Source organism: Ochotona curzoniae, unplaced genomic scaffold, assembly GCF_017591425.1.
Source record: "Ochotona curzoniae isolate NIBS_2020 unplaced genomic scaffold, NIBS_Ocur_1.0 contig_21, whole genome shotgun sequence".
Taxonomy (NCBI): domain Eukaryota; kingdom Metazoa; phylum Chordata; class Mammalia; order Lagomorpha; family Ochotonidae; genus Ochotona; species Ochotona curzoniae.
This window is the reverse complement of record NW_024465322.1, coordinates 5,594,824-5,615,443: the sequence shown is the minus strand read 5'-3', so window position 1 is coordinate 5,615,443 and position 20,620 is coordinate 5,594,824. Positions and strand designations below refer to the sequence as shown.

The following is a 20,620-nucleotide window of genomic DNA, read 5'->3' as shown; positions in this document are numbered from 1 at the left end:
TCTGTTTGTTCTTCAAAGGCCACCAGTAGAACAGCATGAGAGGGAGGGGAAGAAGTTGAGCAGTTGAGGACCCGTGACCCATCGGGGTGGACAGGGGGGGAAGCATCCATGACACTGTCCCAGATCGCAGGGGCTGGTCCAGGCAGGGTCCTGTCTTTCTCCTCTCTCGGGGGTCTTCAGATAAGAGCCGGGAGGTGGAAGGAGATGAGGCCTGTTTTCCACCAAGACCTTGAAGACCCTGCCGCCCCGCTGTGACAGGCAAGTTCAACATTGGTCCCATGGTACCCAGGGTCCATCACATGGTCTGGGACACACACACACACACCACATACACCATGCCACACACACACACACAGGAAACGCTCAGCGTATAGCATCCACGGACGAACCGATTGTCACTGGCCAGGCAGTTTGGAGGATGGGTGGTGGAGGACTCAGCCCAGGCCACAGGAGAAGGTATGGTTTGGTGTTGGCTGGCTAGGCCAGGCCTTCCAAGAGAACAGACCTGGAACCACGTGTTGAGGGCATGAGAGGGAAGGGGGGTTGGCAAGGGAGTGCAGATTCCATTGGAAGAACAGGAAGGAGACTGGCTGATGTGGAAAGAGGGTCCCAAGGACTTGAGCCATCCTCCGCTGCGTTCCCAGGCCACTCGCAGGGAGCTGGATTAGGAAGTGGAGCAGGCGAGACATGAACCACGCTCTTCCAGGATGCCACGGGCGGGAGATGTACCAACACGCCACCATGCTGGCCCCATAAACATTTTAAGACTTTTGAAATAAACAGTGAGCTAAGAATCGCATTGGAATGGGCGATTTGAGAGAGTGCTCTGCCTTCTGTAACCAGCAGTGGGGCTGAGGCCAGGGGCCAGCAGCTCAGTCTAGCTCGTTGCCACGTGAGTGGTAAGAATCCAGTCCCTTGCACTGTCACTGCTGACTCCCAGCGTGCCCATCAGTAAGGAGCTGGGAGAACTGGGCCAGGACTGGAAACCAGGTACTCCGCTGTGGGATTCAGCTGTCCCAAGTAGTACAGTAACTCCTGCCCCAAACGCCTTCCCCTTCGCTGGAAGGTACCTGTGGTGGGCAGATTGGACCCTAAGCTCTGAAAGATGATGGGTTCCAGAGGCTTGGGAGCACTCAACGTGAAGCTGGCCGGTCTTTCTAACAAAGCCTGGGGGGAGAATCTCAAAGGACACACGCAGATGTAAAACATTCAACTAGAGAGTACTCTCCAAACTTTTTTGAAAAGAAGATCTTATTGGAGCTAGCATGATAGCTCAATTGGCTAATCCTCTGCCTGCATGCACCAGCGTCCCATATGGCACCGGTTCTAATCCCGGCTGCCCCACTTCCCATCCAGTTCCCTGCTTGTGGCCCTGCAGGTGACAGGAGAGATTTTGTTGCAAGGCCTTTCCAGTCAATTTCCCTGGCAGCAGAATTGAATGTATCAGTCTTCTCCAATGCTTAGTATAGAACATGGGGAGTGCGTGCAAGATGACTTATTAGCATTCAGCATAATGTCTAATGTAACTCCCGTGGGCTCCGGCTCCTGACTCCAGCTCCCCGCTAAGGCAGAGCCTGGGAGGCACCACGCAAGCCCTTGGCTTCCTGCCACCCACGTGGGAGCCTGGCCTGAACTCCTTGCTTCAGCCCAGCCCTGCCCAGCCCTGGCCATGGTCGACATTTCAAGAGGAGTTGCAGATGGGAGCTCGCTCTGTTGTCTTTCAAAGAAATGCAGCTGAAAGACATTCATGGGGAACATGTGCTGTGTCTTTTTTTTTTTTTTAAATATCTTTATTCAAAAGGCAGTGTGACAGAGAATGAGAGACAGAAACCTTCCATGGCTAGTTCATTTCCCAAATGGCCACAGTGGATGGAACCGAGTCCATCTGAAGCCAGGAGCCTCCTCCAGGTTGCCCTCCCGAAGGCAGGATCAGCAGGGAAATAGATCGGAAGTAGAGCAGCCAGGATGCAAACCAGTGCCTACATGGGATGCCAGTACAAAGTTGCCAATTCATTGCTGTTCTTCCTGGAGTTCCCTGCCATCGTCCGGAATGGGAGACGCTGGTTTTCCCGCACCTGTCAAGGCCGCAGAAGCACACCCGGCATGAGGGCTCCCAACACAAAATGAGCTCGCTCGCTCTTCACACACAGGCCTGACCACCCTGCATGTCTGGGCTCCTGGAAAACAGGTTTCCAAGCAGTTGCTAGAGAACCCTGGGTCAGCCTGCTGGCAGCCTCCACTACCCAGCACCCACCAGCTTGCCCCAGCTCCCCACTCCACCCTCTGGAGACCTCAGCCCCTGGAATAAGAGCAGAGAAAACAAGCAGGAGAGAGCCCATGTTGGCTGTAGGTCCCAGGATCCTGCAGACCCCCACGCTGGCAGAAGGGGGTAATTGCCCTTCTGAGCTGAGCTGTGTCAGTGCTAAGCAGTACTGTGCTTACCACACACCAGTCCTCCATTGGTGCCAGAAAGACCTGGGGGTGGCAGAGGGGCGGCGGCTGGGGAGGGAGTGGGGGTGAAAAGGCTGATTTCAATCAGCCCACTTAGAAAGCTAACAAGCTGACTCAAGCATACAACTTGGCTTAACCCGACCAGCGTGTCTGCTTTGCCGGCATCTCAAGGCGGAATGCATAGAATGCTCCATCCAACTTTTTTCCCTTGCGCGCCGAGGAATGCTCAGTCCTCTTTCCCCCTGAAGCCAAGGGGGTCTCTCGGAGTGGGGGCGCCCCCCAAGGCCGGGCTCGGCCGGGACACCGGAGCGGGGCGGAGCAACCGGCCCCGCCTCCGCCGCCGCCGCACCGGGGCCGCCTCCCGCGCCGCCAGCACCGCCGCTCGGAGCCGCGCGCAGCCGGCCGGCCGCCATCATGCTGAGCCGGCTCGGGGCGCTGCTACAGGAGGCCGTGGGGGCGGTGAGGCCCGGGAGGGCGCGGAGCGGGAGGCCGGGCGGGGAAGGGGCGCGCACGGCCCTCCTCCCCGCACCCCGGGGTGGAGAGGGGACGCCGGGGACACCCCCAACTCCCGGCCTGGAAGGGACCGCAGCGCCCCTTCCGGTGTCCCGCGCGGCCGGCCGGTGCGCTCTCGGGAATGGAGCGCCCGGCTCGGGTTTGCCCGGTCCGGGACCGGCAGAAGGCCCAGCTTGCCAGCTAGCTTCCTGTTCCTGCTTCCTGCGGCTCGGGATGCGGCTTGGGGCCCTTGCTCTTCTGTCCCGTGCGTGGCCTCCCCGGCCTCTGGGAGCCCTCCGTACCCTCGCCCTGAGCCCCCAGGCCCCTCTGAGCCTCGGGCGCAGGCCACCCGCTTGACCGCGAGGGTGCGGGTGGGTGGGCACCTGGCCCTTGCCTCTCAGCTGTCTGTGTGGGGGTTCAGACGCAGCTGCCAGTTAGGCTGGTCTGGAGTGAGGCTGATACCAGCCCGTGGTGGGGGGCTGGGTGTGTGCGCGCATGCGTGCTTGCGTCGTAACAGGAAACGATAAGGAGTTGCTAAATTCCGAGTTTGTTTTTGCATTGCTGTTGGAACCCAGTGTGAGGTTGTCTTCACGGGGTGCGCGGGGTGACAGCTGTGGCTGGAGGAGCGCTGGGTGACCCTGGTGGGGGAACAGTCCCACTGCGCCCTCCCCCATGCAGGAGAGAGTCCTCATGGAGAGCGGCCTGTGTCCCACACCCCCTCCATGTCCCCAGCATTCCTGTCCCCTGAACTGGCTCTCTCCTTGTTAGATTCATTCATATTTGAAAGGCAGAAGTGCAGAGAGAGAGACAGATCTTCCATTCTCTAGTTCATCCTCTTAATGACCACAACGGGCAGAGCTCAGCAGGTCCAAAGCCAGGAGCCAGGACGCTCCTCTGGCTCTCCCACTGGGTGCAGGAGGACCAAGTCCTGGGCCGTCCTCTGCTGTCTTCCCAGGCACGTGAGCAAGGAGTTGGGTCGGAAGTGGGGCAGCTGGGACTGGAACCAGCACGACATGGGAAGCCAGCCTCACGGGCGGTGACCCCAGGCACTGCAGCCCGATGCCAGCTCCCCTGCTGGAGTATTCTGAGGGATTGGAGTCCAGCGCCAGGGGTTTGGAGACTGTCCGTGGGATTTGTAACTAGATGACACCCTGTCTCAGAAACAGGCATAACTGTTTTCTGAGAGGAGGAGCCTTGGCGTGAACGGATGCCCTGGAGCTGGCTGAGCGAGCTCCTGGGGGATGTATATTCCCCGGTCCCCGGGAAGCTCACGGACAAGGTGTGCAGAGCCCACGGCGCAGGGCTGGGCGTCGGGATGGCATGCTGGGACTCCCCAGGGAGTGTTCGGAGGACTGTGTGTGCGTGACGTCCCGCGTGAGGAAGGGTTGCGGTCCCTGGCGCTTTGAAAGCTGCCACCAGGCAACTGGTGCTCGGCCCCATGTCCTCACTTCTCCCCATCGCTGCCCCGTTCTTTGGGCTCTTCCTGGCATATGCTGCCCTCCTTCCCACAGCACCTGCTGTAGCCTCCCTCAAACACCTCTCACAACCCCCGTGGGCACCATCTTTCCTTCCCCTCCAGTCCTGGCAGTTTAGGACACCCCTACCTCCTCCGCGGCCGGATGCCCTGCCCTGATGGCTTGCTGTGCCTTACACAGCACGGTCCTGGAGGTGCATGCGCAGGACATCTGTGCATCTTACACGTAGCAAGCGCTGCCTGGCTTCCCGAGGTGCTGCTGGGCTTAGGGCCTGAGGCTGGAAGGAGCTGCGTGCAGCTGGGCCGCCTGCAGAGGGCCTGAGGGAGCTGCCCCCGGCTGTGTCCTCTCTCTGGCCACATGCAGGGGACGTGCAAGACCAGGAAATAGAGACGAGCACTTGTGGGTAGTAGGGATTGTTTGATGCTGTATTTATTTTTTTTAGGGGGTGGTACAGTGGCTCAAGGGATTAATCCTCCACCTGCAAGTGCTGGCATCCTATAGCAACACCAATTTGTGTCCCAGCTGCTCCACTTCCCATCCAACTCCCTGCTTACGGGAAGGCAGATGAGGATGACCTAAGTCCTTGGCATGCACTTGGCTCACTTGTGACCCCTTGAAAATGTCACTTGTCCCCTTTAAAAATCAGGGATATTGGGCCTGGCACAATAGCCTAGTGGCTAAAGTCCTTGCCTTGCATTCACTGGAATCCCATATGGGTGCTGGTTCATATCCTGGCTGCTCCACTTCCCTTCCAGTTCCCTGCTTGTGGCCTGGGAAAGCAGTGGAGGACGGCCCAAAACCTTGGGACCCTGCACGCTTGTGGAAGACCCAGAAGAAGCTCCTGGCTTCGGTTCGGCTCAGCTCTGGCCATTGCGGCCAGTTGGGAAGTGATCCAGCAGATGGAAGATCTTTCTCTCTGTCTCTCCTTCTCTCTGTAAATCTGCCTTTCCAATAAAAAATCTTTAAAAAAGAGAGAAAATTATTTTTATTGGAAAAGCAGAATTAGAGATCTTTCATCCACTGGTTTACTCCCCAAATGGCTGCAACTGCCAGGTCTGGACCAGGGCAGAGCCAGGAGCACCTTACCGGCCTCTTATATGAATGTGGGGGCCCAAGCCCTCAGGCCATCTGTCCCTGCTTTCCCAGGCACGTTAGCGGGGAGCTTAACTGCAAGTGGAGCAGCCAGGACTTGAACTGCTTCCATATGGGACGCTAGCATGTCAAGTGGAGAGGCTCAACCTGATACGCCGGCCCCAGGAGTGGCCTTTTCCTTGGAGAAGTTCAGGGGGAGTGTTACATGGTCAAGGCCAGTTCCAGCTGGAGCTTAGAGATGGAGGCGAGGCTAGGGGCTTGCTTGGAGTGGACTCAACAGCATTCGCCAAGGTCAAGGAACCCTCTGAGAAGGGGGGGCCACTGCCACCTAAGGAGGGGGTGTGGGGTGCAGTCTGAGGCCTTGGACGGGCCCTTCTGCACTGTTCCGTTAGTGTTTCCTGTCCAGCTGAATGGGCCTGGGGCAGCTGGGAACATGGGTTTTCCTGGGCTGGACTCGAGGGGGACCTGAAAGCCGCGTCTTGGCCATGTATTATCCGGGTGCCGTTTTGTGGTGCCTTTCCTTTGGGACCAGGTATGTTGTTGTGTCCCTGCCGGGTCCTTCTGTTATAGAGTGACCATGTTCTATCACAAGGCCTGACCCTAAAGGACCGGGCCCACCACGGCCCCGAGCGGGCACGCATGCGGGATGCAATGTGTTCTGACGAGTCGCCCGTCTGCTCTCTCTGTGCAGCGGGAGCCTGGCATCGACCTGCTGCAGGCCTTCGTGGATCATTGGAAGGGCATCACGCACTACTACCTGGAGAGCACAGGTGAGCCCCCCATCTCTCCTTCACACACCAGGTGTGGGTGGGGCCGCCGGCAGGACAGAGCTGCTGGGAGACCCACTTTGGGGCCTCCTGTGGTCTCTCAGCTCCCTGCCGCTCTTTGGGGCAGTTTGTGGAAAGGATGAGTGGAGACAAGAGCATTTGAGGGTCTCCCTGGCCCGACTGTGCAAGGCAGAGGTACTCCGCTCACCCCAGCTTCCCTGGGGTAGGCAGACCCCATTACTGCGCTCATGTTTTTTTTTTTTTAATTAGATATTGCTTTATTCATTTGAAAAATAACATTGTTGCTCTCAGAGAGGGCTTCCATCCACTGGTTCACTCCCCAGATGCCCACCGTAGCCAGGGCTGGGCCAAGCCTAGGCCTTAAGGCCAGATTCCGTCTGGGCCTCCCACAGGGGTGGCGGGAGCCCAGGTCCTTGGGCCTTCATCTACTGCCTCCAGTTACACTGGCAGAAAGCTGAATCGGAAACACAGAGTAGGTGGGACTCGACCCCAGAACTCCAACATAGGAGTGGACTCAATCTCAAGCCAGGAGCCAGGAGTTTCTGCCAGGTTTCCCACACAGGTGCAGGATCCCAAGGCTTTGGGCCGTCTTCTACTGCTTTCCGAGGCCACAAACAGGGAGCTGGATGGGAAGTGGAGCAGCCGAGACTTGAACTGGCGCCCATGTGGGAAGCTGGTGCTGCCAAGAACAGCCTAATGTGCTGTGCCACAGCGTCAATCCCCAGCGTATGCCTTTGTTAAAAGCATTCTTTGTAACCTGAGAAGCCCCCCAAAAGTTGAAAAGTGCCCTGTGGACCTTGGGAGGAACCTCAGCCTGGTAGACCTATCTGCTCCCTCCCCGGGCGCAGAGCCTGTCCCGGCCGGTCCAGGCTCTCTGCCTTGTGGCCGGTTGAGCAGTAATGCTGCCTGTGTCCACTAGGTGGCAGAAGCTACCCTACCCCAATTGTGCCTCTCCTTTGGGCCTCACTCCTCCGGGGGCCAGGACTGCCCTCAGATCCCAGCGAGGTCCCTGCTGCAGCCTGGAGGGCTCTCCGTGGACATCCCTGTCCATCAGGAGTTCCAAAAGAGCCTGTGAGCCACAGGGGCTTCACCCGGAAGCAGGCCTTTACATTTCCGGAATGCTCCCTAAACCAGTGTTTTGGGGGCGGACAGGAAGAGGGGTGAGCCAGCTGTCTGCTCAGAAGACTGTGCATGGGAAATCAGCATGGGCTCCTGCCAGTGTGGGTGTGGTGGGGAGGCATTGGCAGGCCTGGGGCCGCCCTTCCAGCTGGGCATGCATCCTGGGACCTGGGCGTTGCCTGGAGGGCTTTGGTCTCTTTACACCCCTAAACCTCCACCTGTGTATCTCCTGCTTGCCTTCAGGCCCCCCTCCGAGGGTCCCATCCCGCTCTCTAACCCCGTTCTTGCCTGAATCTCCATCAGATGAGAACACCCCGGCCAAGAAGACAGACATTCCCTGGCGGCTGAAGCAGATGCTGGACATCCTGGTGTACGAGGAGGGCCAGCAGACGGCCGCTGCGGAGGCCGGGCCCTGCCTGGAGTACCTGCTACAGCACAAGATCCTGGAGACTCTGTGCACGCTGGGCAAGGCCGAGGTGGGCAGGCCCCTGCCACCCTGCACCTGCCGCCCGGAGCGGGGCCTCTCCTTGCTCCTTCTAGTTCCAACATGTGGGGATGGGCAGGGGAGGGGGGCTGGCACTGTCACTCAGAGCATCCCGCTCGTGGCAGATGCTCTGTCAGCATCGCTCCAGCCAAGGCGTCCCAGGTCCCTGACCTGTGCCAGACTGAAGTGGACAGAAGCCCTGGTGCTGGGAGAGGAGCAGGATGACACGCAGCCATGGGGGCCGGCCCCAGGACCCCCAAACACACCCAAGTGCAGGGCTGTCAGCTGCAGCCTACAAAAGGATGCAACAGGGCCCAGCGCGATGGCTCAGTAGCTAGGTGCTTGCCGTGCGTGTGCCAGGATCCCATATGGGCACTGGTTCCTGTCCCACCTGCTCCACTTCCCATCCAGCTCCCTGCCTGTGGCCCGGGAAAGCAGCAGAGGATGGCCCAAAGCCTTGGGACCCTGCACCTGCATGGGAGACCTGTAAGAAGCTCCTGGCTCCTGGCTTGGAATTGGTTCAGCTCTAGCCATTGGGGCCATTTGGGGAGTGAATCAGTGGACGAAAGATGTTTCTGTCTTCTGTCTGTAAATCTGCTTTTCCAGTAAAAAGAAATAAATCTTTTTTTTTAAAAAAAGGAGGGGGTATACCATTTGCGTGTAAACCACAAACAGCCTGTCATAACTATACTTTTTCTTTTTGAAGACCATGTGTTTCTTTGGAAGGCAGAGTTGCAGAGAGAAGGAGACAGAGAGAGCTTCCATCCACTGATTCATTCCCCAAATGGCCACAACAGCCAGAGCTGGGCCCATTGGAAATCAGGAGTCAGTGGCTTCTTCCGGGTCTCCCGTGTGGGTTCAGGGCCGTCCTCTGCTGTTTTCCCAGGTGCGTTAGCTGAGAGCTGGGTTGGAAATGGAGCAGCCAGGGCTTGAATCAGCACCTATACAGGATGCCGGAGCCTCAGGCAGAGGCTTAACCTGCTCTGCCGTCGTGCCAATTGCCCCCATCCCCAACACACACAGACATATTTTGATCTGGGGCTGGCTGCACCCATAGACGCCGAGCATGCAGCTGGGAACGGCTGGCTGCGGTGTGTGGTCAGTGATGGCCTGGCGGGAGGAGCGGCAGGCGCAGAGGCCGAGGCAGCTGTAGGGTGAGGCGGCTTGCGGCCCGCTGTGACGGGGCACTCTCCCTGGCCCGCAGTACCCACCGGGCATGCGGCAGCAGGTGCTCCAGTTCTTCAGCAAGGTCCTGGCGCAGGTGCGGCACCCACTGTTGCATTACCTCAGCGTCCACAGGCCCGTGCAGGTAAGGGGCCCAGGAGCCCAGGGGTGCTGCCGATGGCTGGGGGTGGGGCTGGAGGGCACCCTCTTTCTCCGTTTCTCTCCCGCTGTCTTCCAGAAACTTCTCCGGCTTGGGGGGCCAGCCCCTGGGTCCCTCACAGAAAAGGAGGAGGTACAGTTCACCACAGTTCTCTGCTCCAAGATCCAGCAGGACCCGGACTTGCTGGCTTACCTACTGGAAGTGAGCACTGGCCGCTGGGCGGGATGGGGGTGCACCTGCAGAAGGGTCAGGAGGCCCTCGGGGGGCTTTGCTGGCTAAGCCTCCTCCCCCTCCCAGCGCTGACGCACCCTGCATGCTCCTGGACCGTCCGTCCCCCCCACCTCTGGCCTGTCTCACTCCTCTCTCGGCAGGGGAAAAAGATGATAGGAAGGAAGAAGTCATCCAGGGAAACCATTGCCCCACCCAGAGACACAGCCAGCCTTGGGTACAAGGACCCAGCCCACGGCAGTGCCCCCGCCGGGGGCCCCCAGCGGCCTGGCGAGCCCCGGGGAGCGCAGGCCTGGAGCAGCCCCCCGTCTGCTGAAGCCGAGGAGACGGATGGGGGCAGCGGGGAGAGCAGTCTGATCACCGCCCTGCTCGGGCTGTGCAGGAGCAAGGTACAAGCACGTGGGGAGGGTGGCCCAGCATGGGGTGGGGGGGCTATGCAGCAATTCTAGGGGTCCCTAGAAACCATACCCCTGTCTTTTTCAGAAGAGCCGGGTGGCTCTGAAGGCACAGGAGAACCTGTTGCTGCTGGTCAGTGTGGCCTCTCCGGCGGCTGCCACCTACCTGGCACACAGCAGCCCCTGCTGCCTTGCCATCGCCGAGCACCTCTGCAGGCTCTACCACGCCATGCCCGCCTTCCTGGATCCCGCAGACATCGCTGCCGCAGAGGGCATCAGCTGGAGGTGGGTGCCCAGCTGGGCAGCGCCCTCAGCCGCTGTCCCTGAGGTTGCACTGGGCCCTGCCCCGCCTTCTTCCATCAGGCTGTTTGTACCTTGCAGGGAAGCGTCTGATCACAGAGCCTTCCCCACCCCCACCAAGAGAAGGTGGAAGGAGAAGGGGCAGGGGGCACTCAGCCAGGCTTCTTGGGCCCCTCTTCCCTCAGGTTACCCAGCGCCCCATCCGACGAGGCCTCCTTCCCGGGCAAGGAGGCCCTGGCTGCTTTCCTGGGCTGGTTTGATTACTGCGACCACCTTATCATGGAGGCACAGGCGGTGAGCAGGGCTGGGCACAGGCAGGGCTGCCTTACACTGCTGTTCTCTCTACTCGCCCCAGCATGCGTGGGGTCAAGGGGCCCAAGCCGTGGGGGCGGGTACTGCCTGGTGGGTGGGAAACCACCACAGCGGGCGTAAGACGGTGCTGTGTGGTCCTCAGGTGGTTGCCGAGGCCTTGGCAAGGGCCGTGGCACAGAAGTTGTTTGTGGAGACTCTGCAGCCACAGCTCCTGCACGTGTGAGTATGTCCAGGTCCCCTGGGCATTGGCCCTGACCTGGCTTCTGCTAAGGGCAGGTTCTGTCTGGGCTCTGAGGGCTCCTGTCTGCCAGACCCGCACAGTCTGTGTAATTCGTGTGCCACGTGGGCTGTTTGGGGGCCTCCCGGCTGCTGGAGAGAAAAGGGGGCGTGACCCAAGACGTAGGCGCCCAGGGAGGCACAGTGCCATCCCTTGTCCCTTGGGCGTGCTGTCGCTCCCTGCCCCGTCTCAGCTGTCTGTGCGTGCACCTGCTCAGGCGCCCCTCCCTCTAGGTCTGAGCAGAGCATTCTCACCTCTACCGCCCTGCTGACCGCCATGCTGCGGCAGCTGCGCTCCCCGGCGCTGCTGCAGGAAGCCGTGGCCTTCCTCCTGGGCACCGAGCGGCAACCCGACACCCCCGAGGACGACCCTTGCACCCTGTGTGCCCACCTCATCGGGCACTGCGACCACCTGTCAGATGAGGTATGGTGGAAAGGACTCTGCCTGCCGCTCCGCCCCCAGGGGGAAGCTTGGGGTGACTCCCCAAATGCTGCTTGCCATGCTAGCAGTCCAAAGGGGTGAGCCACCCCCAAAACCAGCCTCATGGTGATTGGCAGACGTATTTCCCATATATTGGAATGACATACAGTTTTTTATTAAAAAATGTATTTGAATGGCAGAGCTATAGAGAGAGGGAGAAAGACGTCATCCATCATTGGTTTACAACAGTCAGGGCTGGGCCAGCGGGAAGCCCAGGCGACTGGGACGCCATCCTGGATCCCCCATGTGGGCGCAGAGGTCCAATTATTTGGGCCAACCTCTGTTGCTTTCCCAGGTGCATAAGCAGGAAGCGAAATTGGAAGCATAGTAGCCCGGACTCGAACTGGCACCGATATGGGGTGCCAGTACTGGAGGCAGAGGCTTTGCTGCCTACACCACCATGCTGGCCCCGCCCATAGTTCTCACTGCACATTCTGTCTTCCGCTGTGCTTGGCCCCTTGGGAGAAAGGACCAAATTAGTGACAGCAGAATTCGGTGGGCGGTTGGAGGAGGGGTGGGTGGCAGACTTGCCTGGCCACTGTCCCTCACACAGATCAGCATCGCCACGCTGCGGCTGTTTGAGGAGTTGCTGCAGCAGCCCCACCAACAGGTGCTCCACAGCCTGGTGCTGCGCCACCTCGAGGGCCGTCTCTATGTGGCACGCGGCTCACCAGAGCCCGAGAACTATGAAGACACCCTGTAAGTGCCACCCAGCCCTGCCCAGCGCTCATGCCCCTGCCAGGCCCACACTCACACATGTGCCCAACCACAGGGACCTGGAAGAGGACCCCTACTTCCCCGACAGCTTCCCTGATTCCAGCTTCCGGCCCTCCACCAAGGTCCGGCCCCCTGCTCCCACCACCCGCCCTGGCTCTGAGCAGGAGGGTCAGACGGCAGTAACGGAGATCGTCAACAGGTGGGGAGCAGGTTAGACCATGGCAGCCACGTTGGCGTCCCCACGTCCGGCGTGGGATGCAGCCCTGCCGTGGCAGGGTGAGTGGGTAGACCAGGGCGCCTGCACACCCAAGCCTCTTGTCTCTCAGCTTCCTCTGCCTGGTCCCCGAGGAGGCCAAGACCTCGGCCTTCCTGGAGGAGACGGGCTATGACACGTATGTCCACGACGCCTACGGCCTGGTGAGTGCCAGCCGACTGTAGCCCTTGGCAATGGCTGGGTTTCTTCCTGCACCCTACCTCACATCTCCCCTGCTGCTCGGTTCAGTTTCAGGAGTGCAGCTCCCGCGTGGCCCCCTGGGGCTGGCCCCCAACCCCTGCACCCTTGGACGTCCAGGAACCTGACAGGCCTTTCTTCGAGGGCCGATTCCTTCGGGTGCTGTTTGACCGCATGGCCCGCATCTTGGATCAGGTGGGCCTCCCAGAACTGGAGCTACGGGGGTCGGGGGGGGACAGGGTGGGTGTTGGGGAGCCGCGAGTGAAAGCGGGCAGCCCCCGCCCTGCCCCCGTCTCGGGTGGGAGGCGCCATCTGGCCTCTACTATACACGCCGGGACACGTCCTGGGCCCTCAGCCCTGGGGAGTTCGACACACACACGCACATCACGTGAGCCTACCGCCCCCGCACATTCCCACTGTCCAGGCCCCAGGCTTGGCAGAGCTGCAGAGGGGTGTGCAGAGCCGCCTGGCGTCCCAGCTCGCCCCCTTCCCTGCCGCCGGGCATCGTCCACCGTGTGTTCCCTTCAGCCTTACAGCCTGAACCTGCAAGTGACCTCGCTCCTGTCCCGGCTTGCCCTCTTCCCCCACCCCCACGTCCACGAGTACCTGCTGGACCCCTATGTCAATCTGGCCCCTGGCTGCCGCAGCCTCTTCTCTGTGCTGGTCAGGGTAAGGACGGGAAGGGCTGCAGGATGCCCGGGCTGTGTGTGGGGGTATCCTGCCAGCTCCCGTCTCACACTCTCCGCTTACCCCGTGTAGGTAATAGGGGACCTGATGCAGAGGATTCAAAGGGTGCCCCAATTCCCAGGAAAACTGCTCCTGGTGCGCAAGCAGCTCACTGGTCAGGGCCCTGGAGAACAGTAAGTTCCAGGGGCCAGCAGGTGGTTTGGGTGGGAGAAGCCTCCCGCCAGGGAGGTCCTGACCACTGGGCACGCCACAGCAGCTAACAGCCTTCGCCCCACCCTACCCCATCTCTGTCCTCTCTCTTCCTTCCTCCTAGGCTGGACCACCAGACCCTCCTGCAGGGTGTGGTGGTGCTAGAAGAATTCTGCAAGGAGCTGGCCGCCATCGCTTTTGTCAAGTTCCCCCCACACGGCCCCCAGCTCAAGTTCCCCTCACCCCCGGAAGGGCAGGTCTGAGCTCAGAGGAGCTTCCTGCACGCACCTCTGCCTAAGCACGTGGCCTCCCTCCGTCTCTCCTGTCCTCGGGGGCTGGGGGTACTTTAGCTTCCAGGTCAAGGAACTCTGGGACCTGGTGGGCCACAGTGGACTGGGTCTCAGGGATGCCATGGGAGGGGGTGGCAAGAGAAATGGCTTGGTTGGCAGGCAGCCCATTGCCCTGGGAGCCCTCCCTGGAGGTGAGGCTGGCATATGCCAAGTGAGCCCCCAGACACTCACGTGCCACACGCCTGCTGTCCTCTGGACCAGCCATGGGTGCTCAGGGCCGAGGTCTGTGACTGAACTGCAAGGGCCACGGAAATGGCTGCGAGGTAGCCAGAATCTCAGGCTAAGACACGTGGGTCAGGAGTCGTGTGTGTGTAACACCCAGGACCACAGCAGCTGCCGAGGCCCGACTCCCCTGCCTCGCTGTCTTGAGCCACGGAACGAGGCAGCAAAGGGGACTGAAGCGGAAGCGCCCACATCACACTTCATCCTCCTGGAGGCTCTTGCAAAATTTCCAACCGCCTCATGGCCAGTGCCCAAAGCATGCTGTGTGCCCAGGCGGGGGCAGCTGCTAATGAGAACTTAGGTGCAGCTGCAGCCAGGGGCAGGCAAGGAGGGCCCCCCCGCCCCGCCCCGGGGAGGGGGCGGGCAGGAGCCTGGTGCCAGGCTACAGTTGCAGCCGTGTTCTCTGGCGCCTTCTGAACCCGTCTCAGCAGGTCCAGCACACCTGGGCACAGAGGTCAGAGACCAGGGAGGCTGGCCCTGCCCCGTGTCTGGTGATCCCCGAGGGAACACCCCTCCTCCTTGGGCCAGTGGGGACTACTCAGGGTATACTGACTGAGAGGCCTGGCAGCAAGGGGCAGAGGCACAGGTATCTGGTGGCCTTCCCCCTGCATGCCCTCTGTGGCGGGTGGGCAGGCGGGCGGGCGGGCGGCAGCCCCACCCCGGGGCTCAAATCTGTCCTGACCTGTAGGAGCACGCAGGGCGGGCAGGCGGCACCAGGCATTACCTCACAGGCGAGCTGCTGTTGCTGGCTGGGCTTCCTGGGCCAGGAGGCAAGCGCAGGCCAGAGCCCCCCTCATGCTTCCTCTTCCTGCCCATGCTGGCTTCGGGCTGCCAGGAGGTGACATGAAAGAGAAAACTTGGTGACCTCCGCCTCCTCTCCCTGCCCGCCTCCCGGGATGGAGAGTAGCCTGCATGCTGCTGGGAGCCTGCATGAACACATGGCAGGTGTGGGACAACGGCCAGCAGGTGGACCATGCGGATGAAGAGCTGGAGGTCCAGGCCCTCAGCTCTCGGCGGTACGCCCTGCTATTTGCACGGTTACTCCCCAAGACAGCACAGCAATAAACAGTGTGAGCTGGTGGACCTGGGCTGTGTGTATGTTCTTCTCTCCTCCTCCCGCCCGGGGCTCCACTGCTAATTCAGGCCCATCTTCTACCCCCTCAACCCCCCCACCCCAGACAAATTCCTTTTCCAGCCCTGGGCGGTGGTGGCGGCGGCGGCAGGGGGCTGTAAATAGAGACAGGCTCTGGCAATGCAATCCTGACGCTCTTCCAAGCCTGCCAGGAGCCAGACTTTTCTTGGCTGTGCACTTGGCTCACCTACGGCTGCCTGCTGGCCTGCAGACACCCCGGTGCGGGGTGGGAATGGCAGGCAGCATCTGAGCACACAGCATATCGGTATGCCTGGTGGAACTATGGTTATTTGACAGGTCCTGGGGGGGGAGGTGCAGAAGGAGCACTCCAAGGCGAGGACTGTGACCACTGGCTGCCTTGGACTCAGCTGCACATGCAATAATTGTCCCAGCTGCCCAGCATGGCTGAATGGCAGTGGTGGCGCGGGGCAGGGCTTCATCCGATAGCTTTCGCCTACTGATGAGTGCCCAGTCTTGGCAATATGATGCCGGGGGACCAGTAAAGGCCCCCCAGAGACCGAGAGCTGGGCCCAACACAAGGGTTTGGTCCCATTCTTTGGAAGACATGTTGTCTTTGGTGGGTTAAGTCCTCCCTCCAGCCTCCAGGGGAGCACTAAGAAGAAAAGAGAGGCAGGGAGTTGGTGGTGGAGCAGCTGGGACGGGGAATTCTAAGGTTCTCCTGGCCCTCCAGAGCTGGAGCGTGGTTACCATACAGCCGAGGGAAAGCCTGGTCATTCATGACCAATACCCAGAGCTTTCAATGTAGCAACTGGTTGTCACTCCCTGACACTTAAGCACAGTTGAAAACCATCCCACAGGCCCAGCGCCCAGCGCAGTGGCCTAGCAGCTGGGGTCCTCACCTTGCATGCATTGGGATCACATACAGATACAGTTCTAATCCCAGCGGCCCCGCTTCCCATCCAGCTCCCTGCTTGTGGCGTAGGAGAGCAGTCGAGGACGGCCCAAGGCTTCGGGACCCTGCACTTGTGTGGGAGACCTGGAAGAGGATCTGGGCTCCTGGCTTCAGATCGGCTCAGCTCAGACCGTGGTGGAGCTTGGGGAGTGAATCAGCAGATGGAAGATCTTCTCTGTCTCTCCTCCTCTCTGTGTATCTGACTTTCCAATAAAAATAAACAAACAAGTAAGACAGAGAGAGAGAGGGAGAGAAACAAAGAAAAGAAAGAAAAAGGAAAACCTTCGCATACGCTATCCGGGGAAGGAGGTCTGGGTGGCGGCTGCTAGTGGCCCGGGAGCTACTGGGCAAGCAGGCCCTGTTGTGTGCTCCCCACACAGACACACTGGGGCAGGAAAGATAAACGACAATGCCCTTTTACTCAGCCATGGCCCTGTGGCTCCCATCCGAGTCCCAGGTACCTAAAAGGGTGTGGCAGAGCAATGGATGTCCCTCAGCATCAGGCCCCGTCACTGGGCCCACGGCCCCTGAAACCCTGGGGACCCGACCAAGCTCTGCTCCCAACATGGAGCCTTCCCTTGCTGGCCTTCCCTTGCTTCTGCCTCCCTCGGGGAGCCCCCGCACCTTTCTATCGGTTCAACGGCACCACCGAGCAATCCCGCAGCCTCTGGCGGAGCTGGCTCTGCAGGTCCTCATCTGCCACCTTCCACCAAGCGTAGTTCTCACCCCGAACTTTCGGGGGCTCCTCGGCTCGGACACCCGCATTGTGGAAGGCCACGGCCACCAGCACGTCCAGGCAGATGCCGTCTGAGCCGTCGTTGCCCAGGTGCTGCAGCCCCAGCAGGCCCTTGGGCTCCACTGTCAAGGTGTGCAGGGCCAGGCACTCCTGGAGCAGCCGCAGGACGGCCACCTTGAGGCCACCCCTCTGCTCCGTGGGGGTGAAGTCACAAGCAGTGACAGGCAGGTGAGGTGTCCCCGCCGTGCCCACCAGCACCCACAGCGTTTGGACACCGATGAAGACAGCTATGAGCCGCTGGCACACCACACTGCAGGGAAGCTCCTGGGGCAGCAAGGGAGGGTGCCAGGCTTGCTGGAGGTACTGGGCACCCAGCTCTAGGAGGTGCACAATGTCATGGGCACGTAGTGGCGTGGCCAGGGAGGTGCGTGGGAACCAGCCAGCTTGCAGGGACTCAGCGTCTGCCTCCTTGGAAGTTTTGAGAATTCCACCTAAGGGGAGGGGGCAAGGAAGAGAGCCAGGTGTGTGTGTGCCACACCTGGCAGAGGACATGGACAGCAGCGGGCGCTCTGGGATGGAGGGGAGCGGCGGTGGGGGGATGGAGGTAGCCAGCCCAGAACCACACCGTCCCCAGGTGAGCCCCCACTGCTCGCACCTGTGGGGCGAGCCAGGAACACAAAGCGGACCCAGCTGGGGCCCCGCTCTTCCACGGCCAGCAGCGTCACTGGCTCGCACTGCAGCCCGGCCTCCTCCTTCACCTCCCGCCGCAGGGCTTCCACAATGGTTTCCCCGGGCTCCATCCTCCCCGCCGGCAGGTACCAGGAGCCCCGGCACTCACGCTTGGCCTCCTGAATCAGGAGCACTTCATCCTGGGAGACAAGGAGAACTCACCCTCCAGCCTGCACACAGGAGACCCCTGGCGGCAACCTTCCTGCCCGGCCACTGCCAGAGACCACCCCATCTCTGCCCGCCCGCTCCCCCGGCCCTGGGGTCCTGGGAGTGAGGAACCGAGGTGGCATGGGAAGGCATGGCATCTAGGTTCTGAAACGCCCACTCCCCACAAAAGCCCTGTGCCATGGTGTTGCATATTCATCTGCCTGCGGGGCCAGCATCCCATATGGACAGGTTCCAGTTACAGAACCTGCTCTACTTCTAATCTGGCTCCCTGCTAGTGTACCTGGGACAGTGACTGGTTCAAGTTCTTGGGACCCTGAACCCATGTGCAAGACATAAAAGCAGCCCCTGGCTCCTTCCTGGCTTTGGATAGGCACACTCTAGTCCCTGCAGCTATCTGGGGAGTAAATCCGTCGGCAGGCTTCAGTGTAGGTCTGACTATGCCATCACCAGGCTAGTGGTGAAGACGCAGGTGAGGCCAATGGGCCACTCTGGAGATGGAAGGGAAGGAGAAAACCTGCGTCCCCCACCCCGGGCCTCAGTTTCCCTCCGTGTGGTGCAAGTGTTTGTATAACTGGACGAGGGGCGTCACGCACCGGGGAAAGGGGGTGAGGGCTGGAGCCCGCTGACAGGTCCCGTTACGAGTCCGTTCAGCCCCCCGCCCCGAGCCAGCCTGGGTCCGGCCCGGAAGGAGTCCGCTCACCTTCTCGTTGAGGAACACGGCCAGCACCACGTAGGACACGTTTGCACGCAGCCGGGCCGGGGGCGGCGGCTTCCCACCGGCGGGCCCCGAATCCCAGTTCTGCACCTGCAGCCCCCTGCCCTCCAGCACGGCCGCCAGCGCCCTCGTCAGGTCCTCGGAGGCCATGGGCGCCCCGAGCCCCGCGCGGTGCTGCCACGGCCGGGCTGCGGGCGAGCGGGGAAGGCCCCGCACCCTGAGCCCCTCGCCCCCGTCGCCGCCCGAGGCCCCGGCCCAACGCGGAAGCGCCGGGAGAGCCCTAGTCAGCTGATTGGCTGCGCGCCGCCGCGGCCCGCCCGGATTGGCCGGCTGCGCCCGGGAGGCGGGACCAGCCCGTGACGGAGAACGGAGCGCCGGGGATAGGGGAGCCCCAGTGAGCCCCCTGCTCGCCTCGGGCCCTGCTGTGCCGCCCTCTCTCCTGTGGCTCCCGCGGCCCATAACGTCATTTCACCTTCCACGCCAGCAGCGCACGCGTGTGTGCGCCAGGCTCTGAGGCTGACGTCATGCTGCCTGCGGCGCGGGGCGCCGCGGCGATGAGGTCATAGGCGCGGTGACGTCACGGCGGCCTAGGGCGTCCTCCCCAGGTGCCTCTCCACCTGCGTCCCTGGTTCGTCCTCAGGACCCTCAGGACATTGGCCTAAGAGATGGTCACGACCCAGATGACTTTCTTCTCACCCACCCCCAGCATGTACAGCCGGCCATGATGCAGGGACCCCAGATGCTGATCTGGTGGAAGAGATGGGACGCAGACGTGTAATCAGGCTGCAGGCTAGGAGCTAAAATGCTGGGTGTGGGCCACGGGTGGAGCGCCCCAAGGAGGGAAGCAGAGGGCAGGGCTGGGGGCCCAGCAGGCTCAACAGGCCGCTTGGCCTCGGCAGCTTTCCCACGCTGTGACCCCGTGCAGGGTGCCCCAGCGCCAGCACCAGCCCCAGCGGAGGCTTCCCTGTAACTCCTCCAGCTACGGCTTAGGCCTTGGCCACCCCCCACTCACACTTGCCTCCCTCCCCAGGAGTTCCAGCCATGGCCCCTGCTGAGGTCCAGGGGGCCGGGGTGGCAGGGGCTTCCCTGGTGGGCTCACTGGCTTTTGAGAGGCTTCCTTAAAAAAAGAAAAGAAAAGAAAAATGTAATTTAAAAAGCTGCTGGTCCCAACTGCTCTGCAACATTTCTCAAACAACTTGGCTCCCTGCGGCTAGGCTTAGCAGCCCCTCCACCCAGATTTGTTGTTTGTGTGCGTGATCCCTCAATTTTCCCATCTGTGAAGTGGGCGCAGCATGGCTGCCAGACTCCCTCCTGCTGCCTCCAGGGCATGACTGAGAGAAAGCGAGTGAGGTCATGTCTGGGCAGGGCCCTGGGAGCTTGGAGGCGTCCCGAGATAAACAGCAGACAGCAGTTGAGCGAAGGCTGCCCCAAACCACAACTCCACAGCACCTCCGCCCCCGCCCACCACTTCTCACAGGGAGAGGCTCCTGTCCTGTCCAGCAGGCCCCACTGGTCCCGGGTGGGAAAGCGAGGGGCTAGTCCCGGAGATGTAGTGGGGGCTCCCAGGCCCGGAGGACCTTCCCCAGCTGGAGTGGGCAACCACAGCACCTGGTGGACAGACGTGCCCCAGCTGGCATGCTGACCAGGGCAGCGCTGAGCCAGCCACTTTGGGACCAAGGAGTGTGTGTGTGTGTGTGCGCGCACATGCCAGCACATGACCTGGAAGGTCCTGGGGGCTGGCAGCCACAGGGGCAGGGACACGGCTGGACAGTCAAGCAGGTCAGGGCAGAGGCGATCCCTGGCTCAGGACCAAGTGGATGGTGGGGATGGGGAGTGGCCTGGCAGCAGAGCCACCTGGGGCTGGCAGTGTCCTGGTCTTGGGAGTGGCTTCTTGTGGCCTCCAGGTTAATGTCAGACAGGGCACTGCTGGGCTCTGGCACAGAGGATTAGTGGGCAAACAGGAAATCCCAGGCAAAGACTGTTACGGATGATGGACTCCTTAGCTTTGCTGAGGACTTTTTTTTTTTTTTTTAAAGATTTATTATTATTTTTTTTTATTGGAAAGGCAGATATACAGAGAACAGGAGAGACAAGAGAGGAAGATCTTCCATCCGCTGATTCACTCCCCAAATGGCTCCAACAGCTAGAGCTGAAGCAATCCCAAGCCAGGAGCCAGGAGCTTCTTCTGAGTCTCCCACACTGGTGCAGGGTCCCCAGGCTTTGGGCCGTTTTCCACTGCTTTCCCAGGCCACAGGCAGGGAGCTGGATGGGAAGCAGGGCTCATATGGGATTCCAATGTATGCAAGGTGAGGACTTTAGCTACTAGGCTACTGCACCGGGCCCTTTGCTGAGGCTTTTGTATGAGGGAAGGAAGAAGAGGTGTTACCAACCCGG

At 60.9% G+C, this 20,620-nt stretch overlaps 2 protein-coding genes across 6 annotated transcripts; one reads left to right on the top strand and one right to left on the bottom strand.

Annotated features, from left to right (window-relative positions):
- The first annotated feature begins 2,819 nt into the window (after positions 1–2,819).
- FHIP2B (FHF complex subunit HOOK interacting protein 2B) lies at positions 2,820–14,914 on the top strand. Of its 4 annotated transcripts, none has more exons than XM_040971276.1 (17): positions 2,820–2,910; positions 6,202–6,280; positions 7,721–7,893; positions 9,106–9,210; positions 9,304–9,426; positions 9,597–9,842; positions 9,940–10,133; positions 10,334–10,442; positions 10,603–10,679; positions 10,971–11,160; positions 11,771–11,916; positions 11,990–12,133; positions 12,261–12,351; positions 12,437–12,580; positions 12,914–13,054; positions 13,145–13,245; positions 13,386–14,914. In XM_040971276.1, the coding sequence occupies exons 1-17, from the start codon at positions 2,866–2,868 to the stop codon at positions 13,522–13,524; spliced, it is 2,247 nt and encodes a 748-aa protein (XP_040827210.1). In that variant the 5' UTR covers positions 2,820–2,865; the 3' UTR covers positions 13,525–14,914. The 4 variants fall into 4 exon arrangements, with proteins under 4 accessions (XP_040827210.1, XP_040827209.1, XP_040827213.1 ...); XM_040971275.1 differs by having other exon boundaries at positions 9,937–10,133; XM_040971279.1 differs by lacking the exons at positions 2,820–2,910; positions 13,145–13,245; positions 13,386–14,914 and having other exon boundaries at positions 5,609–6,280; positions 9,937–10,133; positions 11,990–12,144; positions 12,914–13,016.
- NUDT18 (nudix hydrolase 18) lies at positions 14,594–18,376 on the bottom strand. 2 transcript variants are annotated; one of them, XM_040971281.1, is made up of 4 exons: positions 18,212–18,376; positions 17,270–17,483; positions 16,503–17,105; positions 14,594–14,661 (listed from the first exon to the last, which is right to left on the bottom strand). In XM_040971281.1, the coding sequence occupies exons 1-3, from the start codon at positions 18,374–18,376 to the stop codon at positions 16,507–16,509; spliced, it is 978 nt and encodes a 325-aa protein (XP_040827215.1). In that variant the 3' UTR covers positions 14,594–14,661; positions 16,503–16,506. The 2 variants fall into 2 exon arrangements, with proteins under 2 accessions (XP_040827215.1, XP_040827214.1); XM_040971280.1 differs by lacking the exon at positions 14,594–14,661 and having other exon boundaries at positions 16,474–17,105.
- Between the last annotated feature and the right edge of the window lie 2,244 nt (positions 18,377–20,620).

Coding starts and splice junctions, on each gene's coding strand:
- FHIP2B (XM_040971275.1), top strand. CDS start 2,866: ATGCTGAGCCGGCTCGGGGCGCTGCTACAGGAGGCCGTGGGGGCG. Junction 12,134..12,260: donor GTAACGGAGATCGTCAACAG/GTGGGGAGCAGG, acceptor CTTGTCTCTCAG/CTTCCTCTGCCTGGTCCCCG. Junction 13,246..13,385: donor GGTCAGGGCCCTGGAGAACA/GTAAGTTCCAGG, acceptor CCTTCCTCCTAG/GCTGGACCACCAGACCCTCC.
- NUDT18 (XM_040971281.1), bottom strand. CDS start 18,376: ATGGCCTCCGAGGACCTGACGAGGGCGCTGGCGGCCGTGCTGGAGGGC. Junction 17,484..18,211: donor CCGTGTTCCTCAACGAGAAG/GTGAGCGGACTC, acceptor CTTGTCTCCCAG/GATGAAGTGCTCCTGATTCA. Junction 17,106..17,269: donor GTTCCTGGCTCGCCCCACAG/GTGCGAGCAGTG, acceptor CCCTCCCCTTAG/GTGGAATTCTCAAAACTTCC.